Here is a 15070-nt window from a genome sequence, read left to right as displayed (position 1 = left end):
AGTGCTTAGGCTGCTCCCTTAAGAAGTGGGAGCTCATCTGAAGCGTCTGTATCAGATCAGTTTTGGAAAGGATTTGAAAAGCAGACTATCAAAGACCTGACAAGTGGCTTCCGAGGGGCAGGAGATTCAGCAGCCCCTCTCCCTAGCTCTTTTATGATTGTCACCAAAAACCCATTGTGAATTGAGCTAGAAAAATAACCATAAAACAAAAACATTGTAACAATGCTTGTACGACTCTTTCTCTGTGTATTTTTACTACTTGAAACTATTTAGTAATTTTGACCAAGGTTTCCAATTTCTTTTAGTCATCTTGATTTTTTTCTTTTTTTCTTGACAAATAAGCTATTGGTCAATAAATATTAAGTGAATAGAACTGGTCTGTTGCCCAGTCACCTGCCCGACCATGCTGGGACACACCGTAGCTTTCCTTTTTCGGTTATTTTGTTTGTCCTCTCTTCAGGTAACGACTACTCCGTAACAAGGCTTGTGACTTCTTATAAGTTTGTCCCAGGTTTATATACTTATGAACGCTACTGAAGAAAAAGCAATATGTAAGTGATGGTGCTGTGTCTAACCCTCAGCAACAACTCACACTACGTGGAACTTCCAGATTTCCCCTTCAGAAGTTGTCTTGCAACCTGGATTCTTCTTCAGTTATGAAACTGATTTCCTTTGATATTTAACTTCAACATCTCTTTTGCTGTTTTAAAATCACACTGTTTTATTCCTTCCTCCCTGCATAACGCAGATGATTGACAGCCATCCATTTTATAATTTCCCTCTAAGTAGTTAGGTGTCCCTTGAGACTTTATGACGACTTCTGAAAAAGTTGAATTTTGAGCTGAACGAACATAAACTACAGTTCGCTTTAGAAGTAAGAACAACTTACAGTCTTTGATTCTTTTCATATAGATAGCCAGTAGGGAGCTATTTGTCTAGCTACATCTTTCAGCTAAATCAGATCCAAACACAAAACTTAATACTGCTGAGGTGTCCTGTGGATTTGTGACATTCTCTTGAGATTTTGGCATCTGGCAATCAGTGACTTGATTATATCTGAGAAATAGATGTGCATTTCAATTTTAACAGTTATATTACCCTAATTCTATTGCACAATCTCAAATAGCTGGAGGATATTTGTCAGGTAAATGGAACAGTACAATTCACTACATTTTCTAGCATCCGGGAGTCTCTGCAGAGAACACCTTTCAAGTGCCATCTTTTCTGCTAGAGGCTTGTATCACGCCACACAGTTCTGCAACTCCCCTTACATTTTAAGTATGAACTTTAAATTCGGTAGCACTCTCACAAAAGGAAAGACTCTCGCCCCATGAAATGCATTTCATTACATCTGAAGGCAGAGTTAGCAAACTGCTAGAACCAATTCAAAACCCAAAGCCCTCTAACAAGTAAGGGATAGCATATTAATGACAGCTGCAAGTATGCCAGGAGAGAAAGTATAGAACAACAGTTTAAAAGAATACAAAGATAAGATTTGGGTGGCAGTTTAAGTATTTAAAAACCAATTACACTGTAAGAGAGAAGATATTCAAAGAATAAAAATTAGGGAATTTAGTTTTAGATTTTTTTTTTTTTTTACAGTTAACACTAGCAGGGTTTCTTTGCTTTTCGTTGTTGAATTTTCTTCATTCCTCTGAAAGCTTCTAAACAAAACACTGTGTGAGTGTATGAAAACTAGAAAATGGTAAGGAAGGACTGGAAGGAAGTAAAGAAAGAGCAAATACCATTATTAAAAAGGACACTAGATTTTCAGTTAGAAAGAGAGTAATACATTCCCTTCTCACGGCAATGAGACTTACACTTCCTCCCCACTACCACACACATAACAGAAAGATCTTTTTCATGGGTTGCAAAGTTCATGGCCAGTTACACAAGTTATTGCTTTGGCTGATGGACTGGTAGATGGATCTGCAGAATTTACTCATGGAAAGTATACTTTAACTAATGCTCACATACAATTTCTACAAGATCTTTTGACTAAAACAATGAGTAATAAGTTTAAGATGTCATGTTAAGATGTCATGGAGACTCTCTAGGGAATAATATCCTATGTTAACAGAGGACAAGGGCTAGAAGAAATGAACGAGAAAGGTTTTACCATATGAAAGCTGCATGGCTTAGAAGGTTTCCTCAACCCTGGAGACAAACTTTGTTAACTGTTATGTTAAAGCAAACAAAACAAAAACCATGGAATCAAAGACCATGGAAAACTTGATTATTTACAGGTATAACTTTCTAATTAGATTGCACATTTAGGTACAGTAAGCATGCCCTGCGCTACATAGTTGTCCATCACTAGCTGTTCCGCTAACATCCTTCATATTTATTGGCAAGGAAGCTAACAAAGGGTATAGGTAGTGAAAAGACGCGGGAATTAACCACAGTCTGCTGCTTACTATGAAGAGTTGCTTATTCCTAACAAACTAGATTATATAACATAATATAAATTATCACTAAATTTCCTGTACATTTACTACAAAGCTGTTTTAAAGCATTATCAGTAGTCTTCTGTACACCAAAGTATCAAATTAAGTTTAGATTTTTGCTTTGTTCATATCTCATTTCTTTGCATAAGCCCATGTTTGCTTTCCATATCGATAATACAACTACAGTCTCTAAAATCAAATAAGATACAATAAGGGAAGATACATACTGGCAAGATAGGCTCTTGCTGTATCTTTCTGATAAATACTCTACGGGGCATTCTGCTGTGGACTTGCAGGAAACAGTCTAAATTATGCTTTATTAAACATAGGACAACCTGATTCAACACTTCAAAGTGAATCTGGCTTCCAAAGGTGCAAGAACAAAATCTGGCCTCAAGCTATCACATTCATTATAATTATTGGCTAGAAAGTGACTTTCACAAATATTGGTATATATTCTAAACTCTGAAACTCAACAGATAACTCTGCTATCTAACGTGAAAAGCAACAGCAATACCATGAGAGTCAAAGGCTGACGGATACTCTAACTAAAAGGGCATCTTCTCTGGCCAGGGGCGGGTAGGAAGAGTCCCGTCTTCCCATACCCCAATGTCTCTCCCTGCTCCATGAAGGGGATAAAGTAAGGCAGTACAAAACCCTTCTTATACCTGCATGTCTGATCTCAAGATCCTTTGATTCAGCGCAAGGTTTTAAGGGAATGTCCTCCTCTGTGCAGTTGCCCTGACACACCAAGAAATTAGTAGGAAGTTTTTAGGAAAGATTGTTAAGCCTATCAGAGACATAATTTCTTCACCTCAGTTGATAAAAGTTCTCCCTTTAGAGTTGTCTCATCCTTGCATAGTGCTGGGAAGTGTGATAGTTCTTCTCTGGCCGCCGTTTTTGGATTCTAGCTCAAAATCATGCCTTCCTACCCACGATACCTGACTGCAAGAGTACTCTAGATATGCCAGAAAAAGGAGCCTGAAGCAAGCACTCAGTAGGAGGCCCTATGGGCGCTTTGATGCCCTGCCATTGTGGATGAACCGAATATTATTGTTAGAGTATTTGCTTTTTGAGTTAATGAATATATTTTACCTGGCATTTTAAATAATTTGAATAGCAAAATAACCTAACAACAATTTGTAAGCGCAGTTGTTCTATATATACACAGAACATAGGCATGCTAGCAATACATCATATATAATGGTATTTATAATACTGTTTTTGGCTTCTCTCCGTCACTAAGAAATCCCTCCAAGTAAACAAGTGCACTGGTATCATTTCCCTGGCTAGTGTGCCATGCAAAGTAGACACAGTTAGAGAAGCTCTAACTCCACTAAAGCTTGGCTTTTTACCAAGCTCAGGAAGTGAAATCAATGGTAAAATGCACAGGGTAGCAACAAGCACTGCTGGGTAGGCGGGACCAGCTTTATACCCTCTGCCTTAGGAAAATTTCTGTTTTTCAGGCAATGGCTTATAATCACCCTTCCCTGAAATTAGAGGTAAAACTAGGAGTATAAAATCTTATTCTGCACTCCCCCTGCCCCCCCCACCCGTCTTCATTGAGTAAAGAAAGAGTCATTGGTTTTTAAACTGTTTTTAAGCATTGGCTCCTAGGGCTATAAAAATCAATACACTTGATGCAAGTACTGGATGCAAGGTTGCTACTGAATTTCTCTGTGAAATGTAGCATGGTTGTGTTTCCAATTTATGAAAGTTCTTCTTTTCTACTGCATTAATGAGTACATTATCATTTGGCTACCTTGAGATGTTCCTGTAAAGTGAAAGAGCACAAGCAGAAGGAGAGATATGCTTGAAGAACAAGAAATGTCTATTGAACCCTGCGTTTAGATGCGTTGTGAATAGCCAATTTAAACGTTTCAGCAAGTCGCAAAAAGAGTTCAAACTCAGATGTGGGATAACGGGGCTAGATCTCATGGGTCATGGTACGACTCCTTAAGCTCCGTGAATTAGATACTGACTTCTAACTTGAGCAATGAGGTAGCATCTTCAATGATTTATTTTTCTTACTCTTTTTTTAATCCCTACAAATGTGAGCTTGAGCTTAATCATCAGGACAGGTGCTTCCTCTTTACTTTGAGAAGAAGGATAATTTAGATTCCCTAGCCCAAGGCTAACAAAAGTAACTAGTGATTTTGAGTACCCTAAACTATGTGATGGGTAAGCAGATGCCTGCAGGAATTCAGAGCTCCTTAAGACACTGCAAAATGAAGTTCCAGCAAAGGAGGCATCCAAAATCCTGGCTGGTTTGAAACTCTTGATCTTTATTTGGCATTGTTAGCAATACAGTAAATTGCAACTTATTCAAGTGACACAACATACAGCTGAACTGTGGGCCTCCTTGCCACAGGAAATACACATTCATTCATTGCTGAATGTTTATGTGGAATCAAAAGCGACCGGAAAAATTCATGGAAGTAAACAGTAAGAGGGCTATTAAACATAAAAACTTCTGTCTCAGGAATTCCCTGATCTGCAGATTACTGGAAACTGGGAGAACAGCAAAGCGTCATTACGTTTGGCCCGCTCTCACTGTCTTCCCCAGGCATTTGTTACTGATCACTGTTGGATCCAGGATGCACTAGACTCACTTTTAGTCTGATTCAGTACAGCTGCTCCCACACTCCTGCACTATGTTAGCCATACATGTAGACAAAGATCAGCCCTAATTCATTTTGCTTACCTATGATTTCATAGTGATGGACACACAAGTCCTAACAAATGAATATGGATTCATAAAGAAAATTTCTTTTATACTCTGCCCATGTTTTATATGCACATGGATTTTTCAGCTGTGTCTCAGTAATCACAAGAAATTAGAAAGCTGCTTTACTGACGATAGGGGTCAGGAAGTGAGTTGAAGAGTTGTTAGAGCTGAGCATAATACAGATTAGACTTGAATGAACCTTCAAAAACAGTTCAGTTAGGGAACCTACAATCCAAAGCCAATGAAGGTAATGGTGAAGAGAAGTTGGAACCTATCCAGCGCTACTTTACTTTTCAAAATGACTTTACTTTTCAAAATGATTGAAGTCAGACAAGAAAAGAACAAACAGAAGAAACTTCAGCAATCCATTTATACAAAAAGTGCTTCACTCCTTCAAATCTCTCCATCTGCACATACAAGTCATCTCACAGCAGTTAAATCATGCAGCCTAGACCTCTTTGAAAACAGAAAACTTTAAGGATATGTAGTCCCTCTGCTTCTAAAGGTTAGCTTCCCTGTTGCTCATGCACTTATAAAATGCTGGAAATACGTGGAGGATAGATTTTTTTTTTTTTTAAGATGACTTCTACCGTGATCCAGAAGTTCTTTAAAATGTCTGTGTGAAGTAAAAAACAGAGATTGATCTTATCTTCTGTGAGAAGGTGTAATTAAAGGGACAGGTCCTCATCAGAAGCACTTCTTGTACTTTGGCACTGCTCACCACTGTTGGTGCCAGCCACTCCCAACAGTGGCACTAAGAGAGACAAAGTGATGATATCTTCCCATCTTTCCATGCCAGAGACCTTTGCGCTAGCCAGAACGAACAGCATGAATCCTGCATCCTCTACACACTGCGGAGTTTTGTGACAGGTTGAGTCATACTAAACACCCTGTGAAACACCTCACAGGACTAATATTCAGCACCACCCTCTGATGCAGACCTGCATCTTCAAAGAACAATCAAGCTCTTTGTTTGCAGAAATGCCATCCGTACACAGAATCAAAATTAAATACAAGGTCACATCTGAAAACCTGACAAACTGTCTTAAAATCTTTTGCTGTTCTGGAATGTGGATGACAGCATGTTGCCCATATACTCCTTTCTACACAGTCCTCTTACAAATTAGAAATGGATTCTAGGCTTTTAATAACAGTAAATAAGATACACATGAAATGCTCCAAAACCTGATCTTTCAAGATCTTTCTTTCCATCATTCCTATTAAACATAAAAAGGACACATATGTACTTGTGAAACTGCTAACATTTCAGTTCAGATATAAACCTGAGACACAGGTATTCTCAGGAAATCAATTCTAGAAGGAAATAACAGTCTATGGCTAGGTTCATATTATTAAATAAATATTTGTAATAATGCGGAGGTGACTTATAGTCCTTACTCATCAAGTAAAAGCATAGGTGAAGTATTTTTTTCTAAAGGTTTGTGTATAATGAGGAACTGAGATTGCAAAGCAGGTGCAGGTTGTGCTTATCCAGACAAGCAAGGGCTTGATAATACTTGATATGATTTGCTCAATCATACCACCCATAGGTTTGATGTTTTCACCGGCAGATCACTTGACACAAAATACCTCCCAAGTTTTTGGAGGAAATGTAACTGCTGACACAGATTCTGTCCCCTGACACCCAGCATTACATCATAGGTAAGACTATCTCAAACATTAAGAAAGCCTTCCAACACACAATCAAATCCGAGTGTAATAAATGGAGGTGTAGCACAAGGAATCACAACTGAATTTACTCAAAGACAGGGGAACAGACTCCAAAGTTTCAATCTACCTACTTTATAAAAGAGAGATTAAGGTGGGATTGTACATATTTACATGCTATCACAATCTAGAAGCATAGTTCAGTCCTCCTTATCTCCCATTACTAACCTCACGTCTGTACAGTAGTTTGAAGATAAGAAGTGCTATGTAAGTGCTAAGTATTTGACCCGTCACCTGTCACCAGAAACTGACTGAATCTGTTATATGGAATCAAATACTCTTTTCATTATCCTGAAAAATAGAAAACCTTCTCAGCCAGGAAGGCAGGGCTGGCTCATTCAACTCAAGGTCATCGCAGGAGTTTCAATTACATCTTCACTTTGACTCAGAGACAGAACTGAAAGCTGACAGTCAATGAACCAAAGCATGACACTATGCTGAGCAAATCAAGCACTGAATTAATCAGCACACGACCATTCGGTTTATTGTTGTTTTCTGATTTGGTTAATTTTCTCTTACCTGAAAGTGAGGAGCCCAAGCGCCTCCAGAGGGTTAGAAAATCTCCACCTCCTCAACACAGCATACGTTTCTGACACAGTTGTTCGATCCCAACTGGGTGCACTGCCCAGTACCAAAGGTAGGGAGCAATTCTGATTATTGCAGTAGTAACGATAAAACCATAATACTCTTCTATTTTGCTCTGAGAGTCTGAAAGAGAAGATTAGAAATTCAGTTTGAAATTAAAATCACTTGGAACTTTGTGTAGCAACAAACTTTATTGTACAGAGGGGCCAAGCCATACAGTACACAGTTTTTCAGCTAAGTACTTGTTTTCCTTGGGGTATCATTTTCTGCAGATCAGCTCTTATAAGAAAAGTGGTACTTATACTCTGGATCTGTCAGCCTTGGGTTATATAAAAATGAACTGTCAAAAGACACACACGTATGGTTATTTCACTTCCCAAGCACTCTCATTTTTCTCCTCCTCTGTCTTTGTTGTTTCTGTTTGGTTGTTCGTACTGGGGCTTTCCGACAGAGAAAAAGAAACAGACAAGGTGCAGTTCTTACTGGATCAATTATTGTTACATCCATCTACTACGTACCATCTCTAATTAACTACTAGACACAGAACACTACTAACCGTAGCTTTCATTCCTGCCCTTGCTTTCACTATTTAGCGTAGTGTGTCTATTTTTGTGGTATTTGCATTTAACATGGGGTTTAGGCGCATACATGCATAAGCACACAGGCACACTCACACAGAGTGATTTCCCTAGCATTTGTACGAATTTGAAGAGAAGGAAAGCTCACAGCAGCTTCTCCTTCTGCAAAGTCTAGCATACCATGCTTCACTGTACTTACTTACAGTAAGGATGCAATACTGACTTCCTCACTGAGATACTAAATGGCTGAATGACATACTGATAAAATGCTTCATCATTACTCCATATTTCATCATAGAGAAAAATACCTCAGAATAATTCTTGCTATATATGTCCTCATTTGTCAACAATTCAGATGTCTGTGCCTTGTCTATATTAAGTCCTACATTTCAGTATCATCAGAATACAGAAAAAGAAATTCCCTATGAAAGAAAAGTTCTGACAGTCTTAATTTGATATCAGAGCCTTCAAAAGCAAACTCTGAGAGCGCAAAGTCAGCTCCAGTTGACACAAATCATTATTGAAGCCAAGAGGAACACGGGCTTTTTTGGTCCTACTGGACTAGATATGCGATCCGTCTACTTAGTTTGATTTCTTAACTGTGACATTAAGCAGACCTAGATATTTCAGAACAAGGTATAAGAAATGTTGGGGAAGGCAGCGAGTTTCCAGACAGTTTGTTTCCAGACAAGTGTTTCATTATCTGGAAGCATAAGCAGGGACTGAAAATCCAAATGTGTGCATCCCTTCCAAAGTTTTCCTCCTTCTTGGGGTGTTCTTAGCCAAAGAAGCATCTTATCCCTTCTCGAGTTCTGTCAAGATTCTGGCTTTCATACCTCACAGTAATGAGTTTCATCAGCTATACAGGCACTGGAGAACTTTTCTTTGCAATTTTGAATTGCCAGGCACTCAGGAACAGAGACTGGCTGCACAGAGATGGATATGTTTTTTTTTTTTTTTACCATCACAAGAGTGAATGTTTATTCCTTTCCACTAGGAGAATAAGCTCATAAATGTATGCAGTAGAAGAATCTATCTATGATACAAATTCCATCATGACTTTTAGTAATCGTTTTAAGAAAGGTATCCTACTTGTGGTGTCAGAATTCACAGCATGTCTTTTGGGACAATAGATACACCTCTGTGTTTGTGTGAAGCAGAATTTACAAGCAGAAGAAAAGAGATAAGGTTAGGCCTCAGTCTATCACCTCTCTGTCCTGTTTTCCTTTGCATTCAGGTGGTATTCAGCAGGACAGTTCAGTTAAATGACACCTTTTATATGTTGACTTTAAATAGAGATTTTTAAGCTTTCAGACAGCATCTTCCACACTAGTCAATCTGTTGTTCAGATTAAAGCAGCTAAAGCCTCCATTGAGTTTACAAAAGGAGATAAGAAATCAATCTTTGCATCAGGTTTTCTAAATCACAGGTTTCTCCTCCCCTATTTCACTCTAGAGACAATGCTGTCTTCTCTTTCCATTCGTGTTCTACAGGAACTTTCATTAACATATTTTAAAGACCTGAAATGAAATTAAGGGTTTTTTTTGAGATTTTCATTTTAATTTCTCAGTTGTAATGAAAGTTTACATACACATATGATAAGACGTTTAAGATAGGTGGTAAAAGTATTTTGCATATATATAGCATGAGAAGATTGTTATGCAAATAAGGACATTTCTTTGCTCCAACAGGGAGAGGGTGCTAATAAACTATTTTTTATTGATGAAAAAGCGGTTTATGTTTTTTTAGGTCAAGCTATTTCTGACTTTTCTTCCATGAAATAACTACATTAAAATATCTATCTTTCTACTCAAGACAAATAGGGGAAAAATTCTTATAAAAACTTAAATAATTCAGTAGTTTTCATTTCAATAATTTTCATTAATCGCTTTAGCTCAAGAAGGGAAAGAGCTTTTGCGAAAGTGTTGCTAGATGGTCTTAATTTGTATTTTGTGGAGGAAATTGTAAAAAATGAGTTTAAATGCTTCCGAGCTGTTTTTGTTGTTCAAATTCAATCAATAAAACAGAACAACACAAAAGGAGATAAGACAGAAAAGTACAGCTAGCAAATGCAAATTTCTGTCCCCAGCAATGATTCTCACTTGCAAGTTTCTCTCCTATAGACAGACCATCAGATTGCAGTTTCACTGCCCTTTTTAAGACCTGGCAGACCTCTTCCACTATCCACCACATAGCCTGTAAGTAGCCTTTCTAATCAGAATTCATAGCCAAGGCACTCTTTTGATGACTGGTAGACAGACTAGGTTGTAACTAGGTAAGTGGCAAAAAGAAAAAGGAAAATAGGAAGCTGAAAGAGAAGAAAAAGTAAGGTTGAAAGAAAATGATGAAGGAAGGAAGGCAACCTGGCAAAAACAAGACTGTCATCTTCCTGCCTTCAAATCAGTCTCTGATCCTTCCACTGGGAGCCACTGTGCACAATCAGGCGGCATCGTGTTCAAAGCAGCCATTATTTCAGATGGCTGGTTTTCTGTGGTTTTGTATTTCAAACATAGTAATCCTAAAAGGAATCAAAGGCTTATATCTCAATTGTTTTCAGAAGTCAGCCAAAGCTGCTGGCAGTGACTAATGAACTCTCTTGGTCCTCCCTCTCTCGTCTGGTTTGGTTAGGAAGCCAAAGACCATGTAGCAGTGCACAGCATAGGACTGCAGTAGTGCAATAGCCATATGGTGAAGCGCGCTTTCCTCCAGCCCCACTGATCCCTCCAGTGACCTGTCACTAAACAACAACCAAGTCCATGGGGACCCTTGATCTAAGCCAGCTACCAGAGACACGGGGTCTCACAGGCAGCTGCTGGAGAGACCATATGTTTGGTCCAGCTACTGAAAAGACTCATGTCTCTGTAGCGAGAAGAGGTCCAAGTGCCAGCAACTGGAGTGTGGCCGATGCATATGGGGGACTTATATGTCTGGGTGCCAGCAACTGGGGAGAGCAGGGAGATCTGAGACCAGCTACTGCATAGACACCAGCTGCTGGAGCGATCAGCATTTTGAGAATTGATACAGATACGTATGTATACATATTCATATGATGTATGCATGTGTATGTGGCACTGGGGGACTTTAATCTTGACCAGCCAGAGAGAAGGAACAGACTTGGTCTATCAGTGCTATTTATGTTTGGAGGAGTGCTGTGTGCTTATGCAGGGGCTGATAGGGGACTGCTTTCTGTCTGTGTTGACCTGCTGTCTGTGGCTGGCTGTTTGTGTGCGCCTACTGGGAATATGTGCTCTGCCTTGCCAATGGCTGGACCTGGGCACACGGAGCCACAGCAGCCTTGCATCCATCAGGCTACTGGATTCAGCAGCCTCTAACAAGGACAGCCACAGGCTGGCTAATTTTAACCATTATTTCTTCTTTTTCTGCAATAAGGTTAATAGCATTTTCTGCCCATTTACATGTTCACTCTGCTTTCAGAAGGGCCACTACAGCCTGAGAGAGCGTTCTTGCATCTTTGAACCACAGACATTCATTTATTTTCAAATCATACTTGAGGCTTGTAGGCTTGAAGTATCATATTGCCACTGAATGAACGCCTAGATTCCTCTCTTCCCTTTGACATACTAAAACAAGGCAGGAAGACAACTGGAAATTTCATAGCAATAATGCGCTTGGATACAAAGATATTACTATAGGTTTAATAAACTTGTTATGTCTAAAGAAGGTAAAATAAAGAAAGCCTACTTTGCCTCTGATATAGATAGAGCAAAAATCACAGACCAGTAGATTCTGCCTGATCAGAAATTGGTTAATAAAAGTGGATTTCCTTCACTCTAACCTCAGAAATGCCATCCTTCACCTTGATGAATTATTTGGTTGACCAGCTTGCTCATGAGATGGGATAACTGAAAACTACAAGCTGTGGAAAAAAGCCAGGACTATCTTTTTTCCTTCAAGAATCCTCAGCTATGGAAGCCTTAGTAGCAGCCACAGTCATCTCTGATCTGCAAACTTCCCAGTTGCTGAAAAAAGTATTAATGACTCCTGCAAGTACTACCACCTTGAATGAATTTCTAAATAATTCATAGAATAATAAAGCATGCTGTATGGTACAGTGGAAGACTCTATAACAGCAACTCCTGCAAAGGGATGTGAGTGAAGAAAGCCACAGACGTCTGCATAAATATGATGGAGGGGAAAGCCAGAAAAAAACCCCACATTTCAGAATGACACTATTAATTCTAGGAATCATCACAAATGGTCATGATCTCATTCGTTTCCTTTAAAAACCTGAATGTGCTGTTGCAGACTGGACCTGTCATGCCCAGGGTGCTGCCCCCAACGCTGGCAACAGAGATCTTAGGGAAAAGGGAAAGCACGAGTGCCTGGCCACTTTCTGTGGTCTCTTGCCCTCATATTTGCCCAGAATCCAAAACTGTATTAGGGGTGCTACAGGATCTGTCTGTGCCTGACCCTGGTAGTATCCATTTACAGACCTGCTGTCCATGAATTTGTGTATAGCCTTCATGAATGTGATGCTGTCATCTGCCTCCACAACTCTCTGTGTCAGCAAGTTTTAGAGGTTCACCCCTGACTGTCTAAAGAATACATTTCTTGCATCTGTTGCAAGCTGATCTCCTACTTGCTTCATTAAGTGTCCCTAGTTCTAACACTGTGGAATTTGATGAACTGCAATTCTGCACTCACCTTATCTGGCACCTCCATAATTTTGTAAACCTCGGTCAAATTCTGGCCTTCTTGTCTCAAAACCGAAAAGTCTCAGCCTTTTTGTTCTTTCCTAGTAAGGCAGCTGCTTCATCCCCTTAATCATTTTAGTTGCCCTTCTCTGTACCTTTTCCAGCACTGCTGTTTCCTTCCTGAGTTGTGGAGACCAGAACTATGTAGCACGTTCCAAAAACAGCATGCCAAGGTTTTAGATAGCAACAAAATTACACTATCTATCTGGCTTGCTCTCAGCACCTTTCCTGATGATACTCCACATTTGGTTGGCTTTTTTGGCTGCTTGCTACACATTGCAGTCATGATTTCAGGGAAGTGTCAACAATAATACCAAGACCTGAGCTGTAACAGCCAGTTCTGAGTTCAGTATCATGTAGAGATGGCATAGATGACTTTCCTTAGATATAGTCCCTGAAAATATTATCCACAGTGAAGCTCATCTGCCATTTTTTTGCCTGCTCAGTTCTGTGAGGTCCCTCTGGAGTTCCCCTCCACTGACACAGTATTCACCTATCTGGCAGAGCTTAGTATCCCCTACAAACCTGGAGATTTCACTGCACCCTTCCTTCAAACAGGTCATCGATGAAGATACTGAATAAAACTGGTCCCAACACTGAGCACTGAGGGACCCTACTGCTGACCCATTTCCATTCTGAAAAGCTACCATTAAACATCCAACCTTTGCCTTTAACCAGCTTTTCTCTAAACCCAAGGAAACCCTGCTTCTTTAACAATATTTGATGTGGAACTTCACCAGAGCTTTTTGAGAGTTCAAATGTACTCTGCCCACCGAACCCCCAATGTCTGTGTGACGGCCTTCTACAACTGCAACAGGTTTGGGAGTCAAGATTTCTGCTCACAGATGCCACACTGGCTCCTTAGTGACAATTTCTCCATGCTTACCCCAATGCTTAATGATCTTGCTCCTTGTTACAGAACCAACCATTTTGCCATGGATAGAGGTAAGACTCATTGGCCTTAAGTTCCTAAAATCACTTCTGGAGCCCCTTTTGCAGGTGGGAGTTGGGCTGGAAACTTGCCAGTGCTCTGGCACAGTGGCTATTTGCAACAAAATACTGACTTCTTAAATTAATTCTTAAAAATAAAATAAAAAAGAACCAAATCTCAGATACTATGGTTAATAACAAATCATTTTAAATTTCATTCTGCTTTTTCAAAAGCTGAACATTAAATACCCTAAATTTTTTTTCTCTTTTATAAAGGAATCACTTTTTTTCCTAAAAAATCAGAAATTAGCCCCGAAAAATCTTCTTTACATTCATCGTATCACACTGGGAGAGCTGAAGCGGCTTTAAGATATTTAGTTCTTGGACAACTAATGCATCTTTTGGTCTTTGATCACAGATTAATTAACACAATTAACTGTAACTGGCATAAGAGTGCTCTGTAAGCACATATGTTCCCAGTTCCACTGTACTTACATCTGAAATTGTTTTTTTATATAGGAAATAATGCTACTTGATAAGGTAACCTACACATATCTGGGGTTACTAATCTGCCTTAGTATACACAGTGTATTTTTGTTTCACTTTGTGTTCATATGCCTTCTATGAAAGCGAAATTTTGTATATCCTTTCCTTGTTTATACAGGAATTTGACAAAGATTGCCAAATTCCTGATGATGATTGTATGCTATTTAGCTACTGTGGCTTACTATTACTAAGGGATGCTGATTTTCATAGAACTCCAAGGTTTTATTGCTAATATTGATACAGACTTACTGTTGAAAATTGCATCACCTGAAAACCTTGTTTTGGTTTCTTGTTTCAAGGACGTGAAAAGATAAAAGAATAGAAAGGGAAAAAAACCAATCCTTTTCTAAATCAGTAAAACACAGTGCCACCTCCAAGGGCTTATTTAGGCTTCACTGTGATCTCTCCTCTTATTTACAGGTGTTACTTCCTCAAATGAACCATGACAGTCTCCTTCAGAGGAAAACTTCATTTTTAAAGAACGAAATACACCTAACTGTGATCGATAGTGTAAGCACAGCAAGCCAAGAGTCAACAGGGCTATGTGAGTACAACTTACAGCAAGAGAGAATGTGTCTGTGAAAGTCTTGCAATAGGCTTCAGGCACTCCTCGGCTGGCTCTTCAAGATCATCTCTTTTCTCTTCAGGTTCAGGTTTAATGAACTCCAAATTACTTTCTGGAAAGTCAATCTTAACAGCAAAAAAAATAAAATAAGGAGAGAGAGAGAGGGGGAGGGAGGGAGGGAGGTATCCTTTTAGCAATATATTTTCTCAAATACAATTATTAATAAAAGTTATCTTGGACTTGTACAG

At 39.2% G+C, this 15070-nt stretch overlaps 1 protein-coding gene across 2 annotated transcripts in view; it reads right to left on the bottom strand.

The window, feature by feature from the left end:
- PIK3C2G (phosphatidylinositol-4-phosphate 3-kinase catalytic subunit type 2 gamma) overlaps window positions 1–15070 on the bottom strand; it is a 307338-nt gene that overhangs the window by 119092 nt on the left and 173176 nt on the right. For both annotated transcript variants that reach the window (XM_068948368.1, XM_068948374.1), the window contains 2 exons: window positions 14817–14947; window positions 7423–7611 (listed from right to left, as the gene is read on the bottom strand). In XM_068948368.1, coding sequence (XP_068804469.1) covers window positions 7423–7611; window positions 14817–14947 — 320 coding nt within the window. The remainder of the gene's footprint in view (window positions 1–7422; window positions 7612–14816; window positions 14948–15070) is intronic.

Source organism: Struthio camelus, chromosome 1, assembly GCF_040807025.1.
Source record: "Struthio camelus isolate bStrCam1 chromosome 1, bStrCam1.hap1, whole genome shotgun sequence".
Classification (NCBI taxonomy): domain Eukaryota; kingdom Metazoa; phylum Chordata; class Aves; order Struthioniformes; family Struthionidae; genus Struthio; species Struthio camelus.
Note: the sequence above shows the minus strand (reverse complement) of the source record. Positions and strands in the feature narration are given on the sequence as shown.